The sequence below is a fragment of the Microcebus murinus genome, chromosome 19 (genome assembly GCF_040939455.1).
Source record: "Microcebus murinus isolate Inina chromosome 19, M.murinus_Inina_mat1.0, whole genome shotgun sequence".
Classification (NCBI taxonomy): Eukaryota; Metazoa; Chordata; class Mammalia; order Primates; family Cheirogaleidae; genus Microcebus; species Microcebus murinus.
The window spans coordinates 35,504,476-35,524,915 of record NC_134122.1 but is presented as its reverse complement, the minus strand read 5'-3'; the positions used below and the strand labels follow the sequence as shown (position 1 = coordinate 35,524,915).

The following is a 20,440-nucleotide window of genomic DNA, read 5'->3' as shown; positions in this document are numbered from 1 at the left end:
CAGTCAGACTCTGCCCTTCCCCCCCCACCCCCCCACTGTCGAGATGGGTGAGAAAGGGTATTTCTGTGCATCCTCGTATTGTCCACAAGAGCCTTTATTTGTGGATCAGTGTTTTATTCAGAGAAATGTCACATGTCTTAGTAATTTGGGAAAGGTCAGACTACACTGGGAAATAATCTAAATTCTAAGCAATGCCTTTTAATTTCTCGAAAGCTCATATATTAATAAAATAAATGCCTGACAAAGGGGATTCCAAGCAGAAGTCTTGCTGGGTCTGCTTCAATGTTTAGTACATATGACATTGCCAATTGCTGCCATTTGGAGGGTAATTAATAAGTTCCAGGCACTGTACTAAGTGACTTAAAATTGATTATCTTTTTTTTTTCCTGGATTATATTTGTCTTTATTCCAACACAGTTGTAAGTATGTTTCCTTTTTTATTTAATTAATCCATTTATTTATTGGGGGGTTCTAGCAACATGGATTTTTTTTATTTTTTATTTTAGGATATTATGAGGGTGCAAATATTTTGATTACATTTTATGACTTTGCCTCACCCAGGCGAGGTGCAAAAATTGATTATCTTATTTAAGAAAAGGAACATCATTTTGTAATTAGCATGTTACTTTCTTGCATGACCTCTGTGACCTCGAGTACATAATTTCTTTTGCATATTTTTCATGTCAGAGAAATTTTTTAAAAATACTCTGTCTGTGCTGATCAGCCCCAAATACAAGCTCATTGTCTGTGTTTAGACTTAAGAAATTTCCAGTCTTGGGTATGACGGAAGTCGCAGGTGCCTATATTTAATGCTCAGGGCCCTCTCCACGTTCAGGAAAGGGCCTTCCCCATTCTATTTTGGGCAGAGGTGTCTAGGAAGACATGAACACACAGGCCCTGAGTCCCCTGGCCTCGTGCCTTGGGACTGAAGGAGTCCATCCCAGACCCTGGGCAGACCTTGGCCGCCTCACTTCTGTCTTGCTCCCACACCCACTGCCCACAGACAGAGACCTGTTGGCATTTTGAGCTTCTCCCTTCTTCTGTCAAGGCCTGATGGCACAGTTGCATCACTTCTGCCTCCTAAATCTCCTCCTCCTCTGAGCCTCGAGCCCTTTGGGGCCTCCACATCTCCCCCAAAGTGTCGCCTCTTCCCTGTCCTCCTGTAGCCCACACTGCATGCGCCATGCAGCCACCCCCGCCATGGCCTCACCGCATCTCAGAATCCCCCTCCCTCCCTGTCCACTTCCTCCATCCAAGTCTTGGTGAACCTAGCATCTAACTGCGAAGGGACAAGGTGGTTTCCTTTTTTTTTTTTTAATTTTATTAATCAATGTATTTATTTATTTTCAGCATATTATGGGGGTACAAATGTTAAGGTTACCTATATTGCCCTTGCCCCCTCTCCCCCCTCGAGTCAGAGCTTCAAGCGTGTCCATCCCCCCGTTGGTGCGCATCGTGCTCATTAGGTGGTTTCCTTTGTTTCTTCAAACTGGAACTCTTCAAATTGAAGCTTCCTCGTGACCCCAAACTGACCAGTGAGAAGGAAGAGAGCTAGAGGGGCCTTTCCCCTGGCCCTGGAGCCCCACTCAGACCTCTGCTCTTGCTATTTCCCCCGCCTGCCCCCGGGACCTCTTCCCTCCCGTCCTCATCAGAGTAGGCAGGTGACCACGCCAGGCAGCTCCCCATAAGCTGGGGTGACTTATGGGGTGGACTTATGACTCCCCATAAGCTCCAGCCTTAGCTGAGTGACCCTGGGGTTGCAATCCCGCCCCATTTGGTCTGGGAGGAAGTGTGCATCACAAAGAAGGAACGCAAGGTGCAGGAGAAGGTCCTGGACATCGGGAGGTGGGGGGACACGCCAGCCTCTGAGCCAGGAAGGAGCCGGGCAGAGAAGCAGACGCCTCGTGGCGGAGTTGGAAGTTAAAGACGCCCACATCGGTGGCTGGGAGCTCGGCAAAGTTGGGAGTCAGAACTGAGATTCTGGGGCGTGGACAGGTTTGGAAATGCTGCCGTGGGCGGCGCATGTGACATGGAGTCAATTGGAAATTAACGAGAGGACTCGAGGATGTCGTCAGCAGCATTTTATAGCAATGATTCTGTTTTTCATTTTTCTACATCTTGGGTCTGATGCTTTTTCTTCTAAGGGGTGGTCAGATTATCTTCATTAAGTTAGGCAATATCAATTATTTCTTCTACATAAACAGAAGAATAAAATATAAAGGAAAACAATAGGCCAGGATCCCAAAGGGTGTGGCACTCTTGATGGGAAAGGTTTTTGACTAGGGTCTTCCTTTTAGTCTTTATTTGGGGTTGATTTTTTTATCTTTACTTGCTTGATTTTTAGGTTAACACGAACAACAGACACACACACACACACACACACACACATGCGTGCGCGCACACCCACACACACACACACACACCCGAGCCCCTCCAACACGCCAGTCTGCCAGCAACGTCACGAGAGGAGGAACCCTGAAGTCGTAGATAAGCAGCAACTTTTCCATTTTTCTCCCAAGACAAAGACGATAGGAAATAGGAAGAAACTCCAAGCTGGACTGAAGACAAGCTTTCCTGACTTCTTCAGGAAACCCTGAATTGGGGGCTCACATCATGCATAGAACCCATTTTCCAAGAGCACTAAAAGCAATGCCCTACAGAAGCCCTTAGGGAGGAAGGGAAGAGACTGGAAGACCGTAACTCAGGGGTTCTATAGTCAACCCTTCCTTCCTTCCTTCACACCTGCCTTCCAGATGGGACATCACCCAGATCGAGTCAGGTGCTGACCCTGTGCCACCCACTGTGCCGGGCGCTTTGTGCACATGGGGTCATCTCACCCCACTGAATTCAGGACTCACTGGCATTACTTACTAGTTACAAGCCTAGACAGCCCCACTCCAGTGAGAATATTTGGTTAAAAGTAGGGCTTTCACACACCCAGACCCTCAGATATTTCCAAATCCCTTTATTAAGATAAATTATGCTCAGTGTACTTCTGTGTTAGTCGACAATCTTTGTGTCCTAATTATTTGGAAAAATAACCATTTCTTCACCATAAAATGTTAGCACTAGAGTATGTGTCTACGCAGAGTGTCCATCACCAACCATGCTAAATAAGAGAGTTTTAAGATGTTTTGCTTCGGTTCCACCACCTTTAATCATCAGGTGTTTTGTTTTTGGAGAGTGTCAGCTCAGTGGCACTGAGAGACACATTTGTGTTATTTGGTTCCAGTTGCTGGCGTGTATGGGACGTCATGGTCTTGTGGTTGCATCATCTATCTGCCAGTCACCGGGTCCTTATTAAGTGTTCTTATGACAAATTACATTATGTATTAGCTTTGATGATGTGTCCCTCCCATATGTGTACTGCTTACCCCATACCCATACAGCCCGGGCAGAAAGGGGTGCAGGAAGATTGCCCTGAGTGTCTGCCGAGTGCTGGTCATTTGTCCCCACGTGGGAATGACCCCTCAGCGTGGCTCTGAGACATAAGTTCTGTGGCCCCCGTGGTACCAATGAGGAAACTGAGGCTGAGCAAGGTGAAGTAATTTGTCCAAAGTCAAGTGGTAGTTAAGGATTTTGAAGGTGGGTCTACCTGCCAAAGCCTCTTCATTTGTCACCCTGGGTCTTGTATCCGGCTTACGCATTTCAGAGCCTTCACACAGAACGACACCTCGTCTTCCGTACTCATTTTCCATGTCGTTGCCACCGAAATCACATTATATTTGGAAGTTGAGTAGAAGCGCAGCAAGATCTGTGTGTGAGCCCTCTCAAGACACATCCCCCAAGTGTTGTCCCTAAATGGAATACCAGCTGTCAGATTTTTCTAGACATTCTGACAACACGCACGGGAGAGGGAAGGAAAGCAAAATCATCAACTGAGGAATAAATAGTTTCTGTGAAAGGCACGGCAGAGATGCTCTGAATCACTGAGCGCTTCCTCATGATGGACAAGAGAAAAAAATGTCAAGGGAGGTGACCGGCGCAGGCCAGGTAACCCCAGAAAGCTCACTGGGGCCAGATGTGTGGGTTTGGTTCCCAGCTCGGTGCCAACTAGCTGTGTGGCCCCGGGCATGTTTCTTAACTTCTCTGAGCCTCATTTTTCTCATCTATCCAATTCATAGACTGAACAATGATGGTCATATTGAGATACAAAAACTTCTGGGCTCAGTGGAAGGTCAGAAAGACTTTTGTTTTTGCGGTCAAATCCAAGGTCTCCAGCTCAGTCGACCCCATTGAAGTCACAGCGTTCCCGTCAGGCTGTCAAATGCACACCTGGATACGGAGACCTGCCCCATCACCTGGCCATCCACAATGAGTATCTCGTGTCCAGCCAGATGAAAAGGGCACCATATGTCACCCACGCCATCTGGTCCCAGCTCGCCTGTGCTGTGACCTTCCCGAAATAAAACCTTTCTCCTTGGGTGGATGCAGGAAGTTAAGGAGGAGCTGAGGTCAGTAGCCAGTGCTGAGTCAGGAAAGAGTTTTCAAAGAGATTTGGGATTTCAGACAAAAAAAGAATTATTCTTTTGTTCAGGGATCCTTCACAGCAAACCTGTAGGAAACTTTTCTAAGGAGCGATGAGCTTCCAAGACCCGACATAGAGACCTGGAGAGCTGTCTTTAATCAGTACAGAAAGACAGAGCTGGCTAAACGCTCCAGCTCTGCACACAAGACCTGCCTGGCTTGAAGCCCTGCCTACCAGGTGCTCACTTGAGTAAGACAATTAAATAAATATTGACAGCCTCGTTCACTTCATCCATGCAATGGGAACCACGATATGACCTACCTCATTCGGTTGTTATGAGGATCAAACGAGGTCACACGTGACAATACGTAGTGCAAAGCGTAACACATTCTTAAGCATAGAAAACAAACACACAAAAAACTAGCCAGTCCCCAGCCCCAGATATCTTCTTGTTAATTTTTTATGTGGAGACATTGCCGAGGACATTCTGCTGCTGGAATGTCACATCTTCATGGGGCAGGGACCAGATGTATGGGGTTGGAGACTTCCTCTTGACACGTTCATTCCTAAAGACAAGTCACTCTCAACATTGGAGCTATTAAGGATAGTTATCAAGACTCTGGGTTGCAAGGAAGAGGAAGCCAGTACAGATTCCCTTAAGCTAGAAACAACTGGCTCAGATAATAGAGGATTCAAGTGGATGAACTTCGGGTGACCCAGACTTAAAAAAGCTCAAGCAACATCTCTCTCCTGCCCTCTCTTCCTTCCCTGCTCTCTCCCTCTCCCCCTCTCTGTCCTTCTTTTCCTCCCTGTTGGCTTCGACCTTGGGCAGCCTCCCTCTTTATAAGGCGACAAGGTTCCCTTTCTTAGGATTTATCTCTGTCCCAAGAAGGAGCTCCGATCAAACCTGCTTGGTTCCTATGCCTACCCTGGACTAAGTCGCACTTTTGGGTACGAGACTTCATTAGTCTGGTTTGCGATGGCAGAAAAGCTAAGGTCATGGACTGGACTAGACTGGACTCCACTAGATAGAGTAGGGTCAGATCCCCAAAACAAAAGAGAAATTTTGTTATCAGGACTAGGAGAAGAGCAGCTTCTAGAAAAGCCAGAACAATGCCTGGCCACTGCATGAAGGTCTATGGTAAGATGCTCAAAGCAAGACATAGCTGTCTGGCGTCCAGAAGACCTGAGATAAGGGGTGTGAGATTACATGATGGAGAATGGGCAGCTTCCATGCCCACAAGTCAAAGTGACCCCTTGTGCTCTCAACAGAAACATCATAGAACATACCAATCCTACTCTTGTTCCCATAGAAGCCACATCCCCCATCTTTACCATCACGTCTTCTTTGGGCGCCTGGGCATTTATGATATCATTGATAGACAGAAAATTCTCTTAACTAGTTCCGTTTTAGGCTATGTCAATCAATAGCCAATTCCATAAAATGTTGGACGTGGAAGGATCACAAAGCAATAACAGCACTCGGAGCTGAGAGCTCTGGCTTAGCGGGAGACTCACCTGTGCGTGCTGTTCTGTTTTTAAACATTCCTGAGCCCCCAAATTCCTGCCAGAAATATCACTTCTGTAGGTCTGCTGTGAAGCAACGAATCAGAATGGTTATGATTCTGATTTCTGTCACTGGGAGCCAGTGCCCGGCAAGACATGCAACATGTCTTGTTTCCAAACATTGTCCAGTTTCATGCAACATGTCCAGTTTCCAAACATTGAGACAGAAGCCAGGAGGATGATGAACCTATTATTTCCAGGGTCGTCCAGCGGGTCCAGTGGTGAAGTCTGTGCAGACTACTGTCTCCAGGAGAAAATCCAAGAGCCACTGCCTGTGAGTGCAGTGTGAATCACTGTTAAAATAATAAGGGGAAAGAACCAGTCTGTCGCTAGAGCTTGCAAACCCAGGTCCCACTAACGAATCTATCGTGCATGGAGCTTGTTAACTGACTTTCAGGGTAATGGGAAACCCCACTTCTGTGTCCTCTGTGGCAGCCTCCTAAACCCACATTTCATCCCAAAATACTTTCTGAGATCCGACTATGTTGAGGTCTGTGCTAGAAAGAACATGCAAGTCCTATGGGCAGACAAACATAGAAAAGATCGCCAGCAGCATGACCTGTCCAACAAGATCCAACAAGGAGTCAATTCCTCAAAAAGTTAAACATAAAGTTACCATATGACCACACAATTCACCTCTTAGGTTTGCACCCAAGAGAATTAAAAACATTATGTTCACACGTAAACTTGCACACGAATGTTCGTAACACCATTATTTATAATAGCCAAAAAGTGGAAACAACCCAATGCCCATCAACTGATGCACAGATACACAAAATTGTCCATACAATGGAATATTATTCTATCATAAAAGAAGAATGAAGTACTGATACACACTACATATAACACGCAGGGATCTTGAAAAATTATGCTATGTGAAAGAAGCCAGACTCAAAATGCCACAAATGAAAGGTCTAGAGTAGGCAAATCCATAGAGACCAAAAGTAGATTAGGGTCTTCCTGGGTGGGGCTGGGGACAGAGAGGAGTGAGGAGTGACTGCTAATGTGTATGGGGTTTCTTTTGAGGGCGATGGAAATGTTCTGGAATTAGGTGGTGGCGATGGTTACACAACCTCGTGAATGTGCTAAACACCACCGAATTAGATGCTCTACAAGGGTGAATGTCATGGTGTGCGAGCTATATCTCCATTAAAAAAAATAAATATTAAAAGTTAGGCCATTACAAAGAATAAATATGAGGAGGGGGCAAGCCCTTAGGGAGCAGCAGGTTTAGAAGCAACCTCGTGGGAAAGTCAGGTTTGAGTTGGATCCCCCCAAAAGAGAGGAAAGGTCAAAGGGAATAGCAAGGGGGCCTGCTTGGCTGGAACAGAGATGGCCGAGAGACGGGTGGCAGACGAGCTAGTCCCAGAGGAGGGAAAGCGAATAAGAGTGAGCTGTGGTCCTACTGCTGAGTGTAGGAGCTGAACAGGCTTCTCCCAGCAACCCGCAGGGGGGCCTTTGCAGGAAGGCTGCAGGGAGCGGAATGCATGCAAGTGCTACTTAGAGAAGTGAGTCTAGCTGCAGTTCAGAATGAGTGAATGAGGGAAGGGACCAACACAAAATTTGGGGAGCACCTGAGATATGCTCAGCCCTGTGGTGCAGGCTGCAGAGAACTTGAGGAAAGAGTAGCAGACATTTCCACCTGCTCTCGGGGGATACGAGAACAAAGTCTTGCATTTCTAGAGCAATGTATAGCTTTCCCGTTGATGAGCTCATCGATCTTCCAGAAATAATTCTTGAGCAGAGTATCTCCTCTTGCAGAGAGAGAAACTGAGGCTCAGAGAAGTTTAGTCGCTTGCTCGGGGCTCCTAAGTGGTGATTAGGAAAAGAAGTCAGATCTCGGACTCACAGTGTATCCCAGGCTGACCTATAGTGCTCTTGGGGAAACAAAGAATAAACACCAAAAGTAAATAACTATGCAAAAATATAGTGGAGTGCAAATACATGAGAGCCAAAGACAGGCCTTAAATTATTATGAGGAAACACATGACTTAGTGCTAGATTATACTTCTGTCCACCACACCAAGGGTCTGAAGTGCATTTTCTTTGGATCTTTCTGTTGCTTAGGCAGATCAAGAAGAGTTTGTGGGCCTAGCACAATGGCTCATACCTATAATCCCAGCTCTTTGGGAGGTCAAGGCAGGAGGATCACTTGAGGCCAGGAGTTTGAGACCGGCCTGGGCAACATAGTGAGACCTGTCTCTACAAAAAAAAATTTTTTTTAATTAGCCAGGTATGGTGGCACTCACCTATAGTCCCAAGTCCTAGCTATTTGGGAGGCCGAGCTGGGAGGATCGCTTGAGTCCAGGATTTCGAGGTTACAGCAGCGAGCTAAGATTGTGCCACAGCACTACAGCCTGGGCAACAGAGTGAGACTCTATCTTAAAAAAAAAAAGGAAGAAGAATTTGTGCACAAGTTTTGAACCTGGTTATTACAGGTCTTGAACCTGGTTTGAACCAGTTTTGAACCTGGTTATTTGAGCTGTGGGCTCAAATCCCACCTCCACCATTTACCAAATGACCTTTGACTCCACTTCTCAGAGCTTCCGGCTCCTCACCTATCAAATGACGATGACACACCCAGCACACGTGAGATCTGCCACTGTGCAATTTCTGCGCACAAAATCAAAACATGTAATACAGCACCCGGCCCACTGAGGTGGCTGTTCAACAAGGAAACAGGAGTTTTTTTTAAAAAGTTTACACAAGGGAGTTAGCATTTGTTAGGCACGAGCAATTTTCCAGTACCTTCCTATGCCCTTAACCCTCACAACAAAATAGATCGATCTTACTGCCCCCATTTTATAGATGAGGAAATTGAGGCCAATGGAAATTAACTTGCTCAAGCTCACACAGCTAATGTGAGGAATGACCATGAGTCAGGTTTTGATCTGGCTCCAAACTCATTACTTTTTACTCAGCCACACAGTTTATGGGGATGTCAGAATTCCATGTAAAACTATTGTCATCGAGGCACAGGGTCTGACTTACAGGCTCAAATGAAAGTCTGCTTCTGAGCCACCGTGACCAGCTAATGAGCTAGCAGATTCCCCAGGGCTTCCTCCTTCCTCATCTCTCCCCTCCCACTGCTTTGAGGGATTTTTAGATCAAAGTGGCAGCCGCTTTCCTGGGGGATAATCCTGTCGCCTGTAACCTTGTTTTCTGAGTGACCTTCGTGAAGAAGGGTTCCAGCAAAAACTTTCTCCCTCAGCCCAGTCACACAGTTTTCTCGAAGCTTCCTAGGATGTCTTTCAGAGGCATTTCTGTGCCGAGAGCTTCCCAGAATAAATGAGCTCGAAAGTGTTAGGATTCGCCACTTCCACATCCTCATCTTGTTTTCTGCTCAGGTCCTTGCCTTCTTAAACGCCACCTCCCTTTCCCTTCCTGAGACTTGGCATCTTTTGACATTTGCCTCCTCCTGGGAGGAAGCCCATCTCTGCACTCGGGGTATTTTCTTCCTCCAGGTAAGACCTTAGAGGATTCTAAGACCTGCACCCAATCAGCAAGTAGAGAACTAGGCGACGGATACTTTAAATCACCCAAGGGAAGCAGAAGTCCAGAGGATCTGGAAGGATTAAAGATAACAAGACAAGACCTGAGAGATGACGGCAGAAATAATCAACAAGCACCGTGTGTGTTGGGGGGGGGGGAAGGCTGCCTCTCTGTGAAGTGTGGCTTCCTGGAGAAACCTTCCTGCTCCCTGCCATTTTTAGAGATCCCGTGACAAGCCCTGGGTCTCCTTCTCCCAGGGAAAGCTCTGTTTGCCTTTAGAAACATGGCCAGCTTCCTACTTCTTCCCTGTTTTGTCCAGGGGTTTGGAGGAGCCGCTAAATGTCAAGGGCAAGAGGTACTTGAGATTCAGTGTTTTTCGTGGTCCTGAAAGGCACGTGGACACCACCTTGACCTTCTTCAAGACTGGCTTCATGAAGCCAGTCTTCTTCAACAGCTAAATCTAAAGAATCATCTTTTCCAACACCCAAGACCCAATGTCCCCAACGCACACACAAATACACATACCTCTCCTGTCCCCGGCAGCTCCACTCAGGTCTACTGAATCAAAAACTCTGGATGTGGGGCCCAGCCATTGCCTAATCACCTAGAGAGCTTGTGAAAACACACATTCCTGCCCTCCTCCCCAGAGACCCGATACAGTCACTCTGCAGTGGGGCCAAGTACCCGTTTGTATCAAACTCCCAGATGGTGCTGCTGCTGCTGCTGCTCTAGTGAGTAGCGCTGGGGTGGGTGGCTTCCTGCCCACCTCTAGGGCACAAATATCTTCTGCATGCTAAGTGTTGAACCAGGCGCCCAGGAAAGGCCTCTGCAGGACAGAGCGGGAGGGAGGAGGTGTAGAAGGAAGGAAGAAGGGAAAGAAATTCTGATGCCGCTGGAGCAGAGCTCAGGTCCCCTTCTGAGAAGCAATGCCTGGGAAGAGACCTGCTCTATCCCAGCGAGCTTCATCAACGCTGTTCTCTCTTGTTACTTCTGTTTTCCTGTTTCTGGCCCATATTATTAATGGCAACCTGCTAATTAATGCCTTTTTATTGAGCTCTATGCATGGTTTCTCATGGGCCTTGTAAGAATGAGGGTGTGAGACCTGGCACAACAGATTAAGAGAATGAAACCCCCTAAGACCCAAAGTCGGATCCCTGGGGCCACAGGGAGGATCTAGGGGCAGGACCCCCTGCCCCAGAATATTTGAAAGGGTTCCATGCCTCCCTGTCCTAATGCTGAGTGTGTGGTCTCCACTTCTCAAACTTTAGCAGGACCCGGGATCACATGGGGGGCTTGATAAACACAGGTCTCTGCCCCCCAACCCAGGGCAGGCCTCTGATTCACTAGATCTGGGGAGAGGGCTGGCCAGGAATCTGCATTTTTAATAAGCTCCAGGTGATTGGGGGTACTGCTTGCCCAGGGACCCAACTCCAGAGCAACCATGCGAATATCTGAAGTAGAGTCTTTTTGACTAGCAGCCACCCAAGAACAAGTCCAGGAAAGGTAAGTTGCGCCCAGCCCCACACAAAGGTGCGGGGCAGCATCCGAACTTGCACTGTCTGTATCAGCTGCAGAAATGGGCACAATAATGACAGGATGGTACCTTTTATGAAACTCACTCTGGAATGTTCCATAATTCCTGGCTCCGAAAGTCACTCTAGCTCTACTATATCAGGAAGTTTATGCCTTACTGTGAACATCACATCAGGCACGGTTTTTCTTATATTAATAGAATTTTCCCCATGTCATACCTTTTACCAGAAGGCGTGATGTGCAGTCTCGGAGAGAGCCGCACAGCAAGTGCATGTAGACTTGATTTGACCAAGTCTCATCCCACAGGACTCGCTGGGGTTGGGGAAGAGGTGCCACCGTGACTCACTGTGCCCTTTCTCTCTTCTCTCTTCTCCCCACCCCTCCCCCCATGTTACCCGGCTGTGTCCCCGCCCTGTGCTCCCCCACCCCAGTGCACTCCCAGAAACAGAACAGGCAGACCTGCGTGCGGAAGAGCCTCATCTGCGCCTTCGCCATGGCCTTCATCATAAGCGTCATGCTGATCGCGGCCAATCAGATCCTCCGGAGCGGGATGGAGTAGCGGCCGCCGGCCACCCACGCTGCCCCCATGCACGTGCGCGCCCGGGGCGGACTCCTCCTCCTGCACGCAGCGGACACAGACCTACGGGTGGATGCGGACGCGGGGACAGTTCAGGCAAGAACCCAAGCTTGAGCGCAGCTGGGGTTGCAAATCACCTTCATCTCCTTGGCAGGGACACAAAAGGGCTGTCTTCAATGCTTTAATGGTTTCGTTTCCTAATGCAATAAATAGCCAGGAGTTCCGAATTTTTGCTTCAACCACCAGTAGTAACTCTAAAAAAAAAATCTTCATTTCATCTCGGAATTCCAGTGGCCATCCAAGTGTCATGGTGAGAGAGCGAGAGAGAGAGGCGTGAACACGCAGTCACCTCCACATCCCATTCTTTCAACCCAGGGGGCGACAGGAGACCCCCCCACTGAGGCCAACCCTCAGTCCCAAGAGGCTGACTTCCGGGTTGCCCCAGAAGAGGGTGGCTTTCCATCTCGCCCTGGCTTCCTTCCTCCATCCATTGGAGACCCCCCCCAAGGCATGAGGGGAAAGCCATTAAGTGGGGTGCAGCCCCTGGCGGTTTGCAGCTGCACCCCCCATTGCTTCCGTTCTTACTGCCTTTTCTGCAGGACTCCGGTTGGTAGAGCTGGGGAGCTCTCAGTTTCCATGGCCCTCGGCTTTCTGTTCCTAGAGCCCATCCCGCACCAGCATTTTGGAATCTGCAGAGAGCCTTCCTCCCAGCTTTGCCGCCTGTGCTGCCATTAGAGAAAAAGAAGCGTAAACCGTGGGCATCTCTATAACATAGACACATAGACAGACGCATATACTCGGCTTCTTCATATGTGACGTCCTTCCCTAATCGCTTACCCCTGATATAAGCTTGTCTTCCCTCCCACACTCATCCCTGCTTCTCTGGGGCAGGGGTGAAGCAGGTTGGGCGAGAGGGAGATTGAGACTGGTGGTAAGGTGTTGACAGCCCACACCCAGCCATCTGGAGTCCCGGAGAGCCACCACCACTCCGTGCGGGACGACCTCTGTAAGTTAAGGTCCTCGTGCATCTTACCTTTCCTTGGTCTTGGAATTTGCTTTGTTAGTTAGCCTTCCCCAGCTAAAAGGAGAAACCCAATCCAAAGCGGAAAGATGGAAAGCTCAAACGACTGTGTTTCATGTAATGTCATCTGGCGTTCAGATTTTGCAACTGACTCATTTTCACAAGAAAGAGGAGGGAAAAGATATCAATGAGCTTAGCCAACAGGACAGGTAACTTACTCCTGCCTGCCGAAGACTTCCGCCGGGGAAGGGAACTGAACACCATTTCAAGTCTGTGATTTCCGGATCGTTCCTAGACGCCGTTTCAGCCACCACTATTAAGTCAAGCTTGCATAGTCAGATTAGCCAATAATCTCTAGACGTAATATTTCCCTTCGGACTCTTTTCCAAGCTCAGGTCTTTATTTCTGTAATGGAATGTCTTGCTCCTTTTTCTTTCGATTACGTCCTAAAGCTACATGTTTTTTCCCTTCTCCTTTCTGCCCTTTCTCCCAGCATAGAGACGCCAGGATATTTCCTGTCTCAGTGCAGGGGGTCGGCTTTCTGGCGCAGTGTGTGTTCTGATCTCCCAAAGCCCGTCTTCCCTCTCAGCTTTCCCCCTACTGCCTTCTCAGACTTGGAGCATCCAAGGTCTCCGATTAGGGTCTTCTTCTAATCCACCTCTGCAGGTGCCTCCAGCCACAGCCTGGGGGCAGCTGGAGAAACATTCCCCCCATGGGAGAGTGTGAATATTTCCAATGAGCACAGGTAAAACTAGGGTTTGAGCCATAGTGTGGAGGAGGAAGCAGATATAAGCTCCCAAGAGCCCAGGGGACTGAGCGCCCCTCTGCACAACTTCCTGGAGTCCGGCCCATCCCCCCTTACCTGCCCGGCCACCAGCCACCGTGCACACTGCATGCCCGCCCCTTCTGTCACTCCCCTTGGCTGACTCACCACGGGCCCATTGGGATCAGAATTCTAAACTAGAGCAGGTGCATGTAGAATACTAATATATCGGATGCCTTCATCCTCAGTTTCGGCCCAGGGCAGCTTGACCCCTCCCAGCTGGACATGCATGGGAGGCATAGTAGAACGTGCAGGGCCATGCTTCCCTATCTTTCACTGACCCCTATGCCACGAAACCATGTCCTCCTGGAAACGAGGGTACAGGACCCTAAGTAGACTGGGTAGAAATCCCAGGGATGATTCTCGAAGGAGCCCTGCCCCATGAGTGGGGAGTGTAGTACTGCAGCCAAGGCTGGCCTTCAGGGCAGAAAAATGGACTTATTCAAAACCTGCTTTTCTGCAAATTTTTCTGCCTCCCTCTGGAGAACAGAGACCCCGAAGGATGTGGGGGTTAGATTTCATTGGCAGAGAGATTAACCACTGTGCAGGGGTGGGGGTGAAAGGCATTATAGAGAGACACCAACAGTTTATATTCTACAAAGGTCAGCGGTCCTTCCCTAAAGATGACCCTTTCCCTTCTCACGGTGACCTGGAAGCAGTCCATCCTGCCCGGGAGAAAATCTAGAATAATGCATTCCTCTGGGTATTGCTGGGATGAGAGGGCAAGAAGGAAGCCACAGCATTCTTTTTGACAGCCTAGGAATTAAGCTCCTACCATGGTGATCTGCCACGTGGTACCCAGAGGCTGAAGGACACAGTGTGTGGAGACAGCACTGAACGAGTGACATCCATTAGACTTTGGGAGCTCAAAGTTTGTCTCTGTGACTTGCACCCTGGCTGCTTTGCTTGGACAGTCTGTCTTGGGTATATGGAAGGTTTCTTTGTCGGCCATCCAACTCTGCAGCCCTCCTCACACAAATCCTATGCCAGGGCCCCGTGCTAGCTAGAGTCCCCATCACAGTGGCTATGGTGCTCGTGACTGAAAGTTCCAGAAGGTCCAGGTCTCCCATGCCCAAGGAGTACCATGTGACTCCAGCCGGGGGAAGGGGGTGACTTTTGTAGGAACTGAGAGGGAGGAGCCCAACCCTCACTCTGTTTTCCCAGGTGATAACAGACTTAGGAGCCAGCGACCTGGGCTGCCAGCCATGGGGTGGCTGAGTAATCAGCAAACTCAGCTTGGCTCAGTCTTGCTACAAGAGCAGGTGCCCCCGATGACACAAGCAATGATGAGGGAGACAGAGGCATTTTACTTGGGAGAGAAAGGGAAGTGGGCCCTGGCTCCCGTGACCCTCAAAGAAGCTGTCTCCCCCATTCCAGATGCAGACAGAGCCCCTGAACAGGACCCAGCGTCAGAACTATTAGCAGTGACTTCCAGAATGTGCGTGGGTCCCACGTGACCAATCTGTTAAAAAGAAAAAAAAAAAAAGATATTGCCATGGCAACCCATGCATTCCACCCTGAGTTTGCCAAGGCCCACAAAAATAGGGAACATTTTCTTAAAGAACACTTCACTTCTGCCTGATTTCAACCCGACTCCCTGCATCCACATCCTGCTGGGAGGAGAAATTACCCCCAAAGAATCTGGGTGGTTTCTCTGCCTTTTTCTCTTGTGTTTGAACTTGTCCTTCTATTTACTCGGTACAACAGGAGCTACCCGTAAGCCCAGTGGTGTCCTTCCCAGCCCACCCTTAGCCCTACCTCCTAAGGCCCAGAACAAGGACCCCTTAATCTAGGCAAATAGGCAGAAATGTCATCTGGAAGACAAACAGTAAATTTAAGCCTTCAGTCTTTAAAAGCATCTGTTTGCATGTTAAGAAGCTTCCCCACAAGCCAGAAATGTGAACTTCAGGGAACTGGGGTCTCCACGTGGTCTCAGGCAAGCCCAGTGGTTTCAGAAGTGTCCATGCATTTTATTTGTAGAGAACAAGGTGTGTAAAGAAAAAAAATTCTTCTTTCTTGATATCTGCTCCTTTCTCAGATGTCACATGACATCTTGTGCTTCTCCAAAGGAACCTATGAAAGATGGGCAGCGCATTTTGACAATAAAGCCCCTCCCAGCCTCCCATCCACAGAATCATAAGGTGATATATCTAAGAACTTGGAGAGAAAAATTTATCTTTTATTTCAAATGCCTCCTACGGGGCTTAAGTCCAGACTCAGGTCATAAATCAAAGAGAGATTTGCACGTTGCTCTTAACCTGTAGCTAGCAGCCTCCCTGGGACCCTAGGAGGGCACGGCCGGAAAATGAAGGGTGTGACCACCAAGGACAGCTCCCCGGGTTGGGCTGGCCTGGCCTCTCCCAGCTGCATGCCCTGGAACCCTGTTTCAGCTGAGCCTTTGTTCTCCGTCAAGGAAGCTGCTGAGCTCTACCCCTTCCTACTAGAGGTCTTCAGCCAGACTGGGTCATTACTGTGCCATTTCTCCAAAGGCTCACGACTCTTGATGTTCATCCTTTGCCAGGGAGGGTCTAGAAGATACAGATACAGGGAAGGGTCTAGAAGCCACCTGCAAGGAGGGACTGTGATGATGATGCAGATGAACTGAGATTAAGCTTCTAGACTCCGGCACATGCTGGTTGTATGAGCAGGAGTTCTGCAGAGCTGCGATCCCAGGAGAACATCTGCCTGAAACGACCTCAGATGAGAACATTCTTGCTGGCCTTTTCAGAGATCCCCATGGGGCTAAGAGTCCGTTACCTGAAGGCCTTGCCGCAGCCATCTTCCCTCACCACCTGATTACTCAAGTTCCCCAGAAGGGAAAGTTCTATCTGAAACAGAACAGAAGCATTATTCAGCAGCTAGGGTTTTCAATTTGAATTATTTAAAGCAATGGCAAAGCAAAGGAGGATTTGGGCTGCTGCTTACAGACCTGGTCTCCGTGACAATTTAAGTGTCAGAACTGTTCAGCTCACTTCATACTTGCTTTGACTGAGTCACTCAGGGGACTGTCCTCAGTTTTGTGGCCTTGCAGTAGACAGTTGGCTTGGAGGAATGAGGTCAAGTGCACCAACCAGCCAAGCATTTCTCTTAGTGTCCTACGCTCGTTGCTAATGCACATGGTCATTTTTGACAGCTACAGTTTCTACTTAATACTGGCTTGGGACTCTCTTCATACGGTCTCAAGGGACATGATAATAATGTTCAAGAAGTCGTCAAGGCAAAATTAATTTGATTCATTTGGCATGAAATCAGAATCAGGTTTTTCCGGTCCCACAAAGACTGTCCTTTGAAACTGGACAAAACTTGCCCAGTCCCCTTGCCCCTACCCTACCTTGGGCAGTGTGTCAGTTGAGCTGTGCCTGGCATGGTCTCACCCACCCCTTTCCCGAGGCATGCTGGGTTGGCTTGCAAACTAGTGCTTCTCACTGTTAGAAGTTACTGTCCAAGTGAAAAGGATGCAGAGGCTGGAATTTTCCAGTGCGTTCAAAGAGCAAGCTAACTAGGAAGGAATATTCCAGGGAATGCAAAACTCAACTGTGATGCTGCTCCATCCTTGGATCTGAGAAAGGGGAAAAAAAGGTTTTTAAAGGGCTGCAGATGCTACTGGTCTCTGAATGTCTTCCCTGGATAGCTGGCCTACTTTGGGAACATGCAGGGGATTGAGTGCCACGGGGCTGCCCATCAGCCTGGTCCGCATGACATGCTCTGCGCATTTCCTCGGAGGATGCTGACATCTGTCAAGCACAGAATGCCTCTCCCGGGGCTCGCAGACCTGTTGAACCGAGGCCAGGAGAGCAGAGCAGAGAACTTGAAGTCTGGTCAGATCTACCAGCTGGGAAGGGCACAGGCAGAAGGACTGTCCCACCCACCAGCCAGGTTCTGCTGAGTGGCTTCCCTCCCTGGCTCCAGGTTTCTCATCTCTAAAGCCAGAGGAAAGGGAAACCAGAAGAACCGTCCCATTGTGACATTCCGTGTGAAATAAATCAGAGTGAATGTTCACTATCGAGAGGGCCCCGTTTCCCTCATGAATTGCATTAAGGACTGGCAGCTTTTTTGTTTGTTTGTTTTTTAAACACAGGTCCCAAGAGACTGTTGTGGTTAAAGTATCTCTTTTGGTGTCCGTTGTCTGTAAGTGAAACGACGCCATTGGTCTATGTTGAATGTGTCACGCCTTGAAGGCAAAAGGTTTTGTTTATTCCCTAAGGACTTGCTGATTCAAGGGAGCCTCAAAATGGGCGTTGAGTCCTTGTCTCAGCCAGTGTGAAAATAAAGGGATTCAGTCACCTCGCCACGGGTCACGTGACTCAGAATTCCTGAGTAAAGCAGATGAAATGAAGAGCCAGATTCCAGGTGAAGATGTTTGTTTCTCCATCTGAGAAAGCCCATCCGAAAGCTACTGAAAAAAAGAGCACAATTTCCAGTCATTTCTTTCTTTCCTTTTTTCCTCTGGCCACTGCAACAGCAGTTCCAGAATATGTTGACAGTGGTTTGTAATTATTTGTATCACGAAGAAGGAAGAGAGTCATGATCTCTGGTGATTGTCAGGAATTAGATGAATAGTTCCGGGGACCGGCCACCTGCAGTCACCCTCAGATGGCGGATGAGTGATGCTGAGCACAGGTGCACGCTTTAGGTGTGACCCAAGCATGCAGAAGGCAGCAGGAGAGCAGCTGTAGGACCACAAAAATCTCCAGCCCTTCTGCCCCATGCCAACATAAAATCCTAGGCTCTTGGTTTTTTTTTTTTTTTTCTCTTTTCCTAAAGTAGACTGATGTCTCAGCGATTGTTTTTATAGCAAGCCCTGTTGTTCTTTCTTGGAAAGACCTAGATTGGCCAAGAAAGGACCCTGTTGGCTCCTGTAGGAGACTGGCACTAGCCAGCATCTCTCAGCTTTCTCCAAGGAAAATTAAAGAATATTCTTTCTTTCTTACCTGAAAATCAGCTTTCAGGGGTCCTTGAATGGCTTCTTAGTGGGGCTTGGTTTTGTTCCCCAGTTCTGAATCCAGGAAGAAGCTATTTCTCCAAGGACTAACCAAAGGCAGTGCCCTTGGAGGGGAGTCAGACTGAGAAAGTCTGGCTGGGCAGTGGGTTGACAAACTGTCACCTGGTGTGTGGGAGTGTCACTTTGATCCTAGAGGTCATTAGACTTCAGATGTGCATGCATTGTTTTCCAAAGCACAGCAGGAAATGACTGGAATCCTTGCCCCTAATATGCCGGGTGTAAACAGAAGCACAGCTGAGGATTATTATGGCCAGGAGAGGGGAGTTGGGCAGCTCTCATACCCAGAATGGGCCACTAATACTGAAATCACGGATCACAACCTTCCCGATCACCACATTGACATTCCTTTTTTTTTTTTCCAATTCAGTATTAGTTGATGATTTCTGCTATTACGTGATGCGAGAGAGTCAGCAGACTAGTCAAAAGGAAAAAAATATCTTTATATAAAATGTAAATATTAATATAAATTAACTTGGCATGCAACTTACTGATCAAATGAAGTATATATTATTAATATGTTATCTCAGTGTATAAAGGAAAACTGACTGCCATATTAACCAGATGTTTTCTTTAACCAAACGTGTCTGTAAATATATAATCTGTATAAAAAAGAGTCTAATTTACCATTATTTATGCAATAGAAAAAAAAATAAAAGTTCTCTCTCTTTTTTTTTTTTTTTGCTTTTGACGAGAGCTTCCGTTCATTATCTGTGATTTGATTTGCAAATGGGTCATGAGATTCATTCCCGTGACCCCGAAGGGCAGCAGGTCTGTTTGGATGACAGCCCAGCATCAGCAGGGCATGGCAGGTACGAAAGCCACCAGGGGATGTGGCTGTGCGGTGGGACTTTGAAGAGAAATGAGATTGGCGTTGAGGGGAAATAAGCAGCCTATGGAACATATGGTGAGAAAGATGAAACATCTTCTGGCTGAGGAGCAGACATTATAATTTAAAAAAACTTTGCAGACACCCAAGCTAATGGTGTTATCCTCTCAAGCGTCCTTTTGCCAAATTCTTCCCGACATGAGCATTACAGGCACTGCATAGCTTTCACTTAAGCTTCTGGAATTTTTAATGTTATTTGAGCTCCTCGAGAGTAGAAAAAGACACCCAGTCCCTCATATAAATAAGGAAACAAACAGCACCAAAAAGTTCAGTGACTTGGGTAAGGGCATTAGATGAGATCCTACCCGGATTTGGACTGAAACTTTGGCCTCCTGTCGCCAAGCCCCACAGAGCATCTCTCGTATTTTCTTCACGTCTCAAAAATGTTATCACACATTTTTCCAAATGGGTTGTCCTTAGCCCAAAATTGCCGTTTGCATTGGGTACGCTCTCCCAAAGTCTTTGAGGGTAACCTACTTTAAATGTGGTATTTTATATACCTTCTTAGGGATAACTTAGGAGGTAAAAGTCACTAAGCATTTGTTATTATTTAAAAATCCTAAAAATAGAGTGTTCTGGGCATAAAGCACACTTTTCTTTATGCTTTTCTCTCTGTTAAAGGGGGCCTCTGGCAAATTCCAGTGCATTAATGAATTACATTTTATCCTCTCCGATCTACAGTTTTAAGATTTTTTTTTTTATGATAACCCAGTACTTAATTATGAATATTCATTCTCCTGGGCTACTCACCCCAGGAGTTTGCTGCACAATAAACCTCTCACCTGGGGACCGACAACAGAGCTCAATGTCCCTGATCCCTGACACACAGAGGTAGTGACAATGAAGCCTGAGGACTTCAGGCTTCTGGCCTTGGGCCAACATTGGCCCAAATTGGATAATATTCAAGGTAAAAATAAAATGCTCTCCCTTATGATGTGCACATACCTTTGAGTCATATTGGATTTTTTTTCCCATAATTTTGGAGATAGATGAATTTCAAAAGCTTTTCTTTCAGATTAATGTTTCTAGTTCAGCCACATACACAATTAGAAAGTTGTGCCCATGAATTCTG

The 20,440-nt window shown here is 47.6% G+C and overlaps 1 protein-coding gene across 3 annotated transcripts in view; it reads left to right on the top strand.

The window, feature by feature from the left end:
• CALN1 (calneuron 1) overlaps positions 1-18,594 on the top strand; it is a 455,972-nt gene extending 437,378 nt beyond the window's left edge. For all 3 annotated transcript variants that reach the window (XM_012764069.2, XM_012764071.3, XM_012764070.3), the window contains one exon: positions 11,491-18,594. In XM_012764069.2, the coding sequence (XP_012619523.1) occupies positions 11,491-11,618 (128 nt within the window). In that variant the 3' untranslated portion in view covers positions 11,619-18,594. The remainder of the gene's footprint in view (positions 1-11,490) is intronic.
• Positions 18,595-20,440: the final 1,846 nt, after the last annotated feature.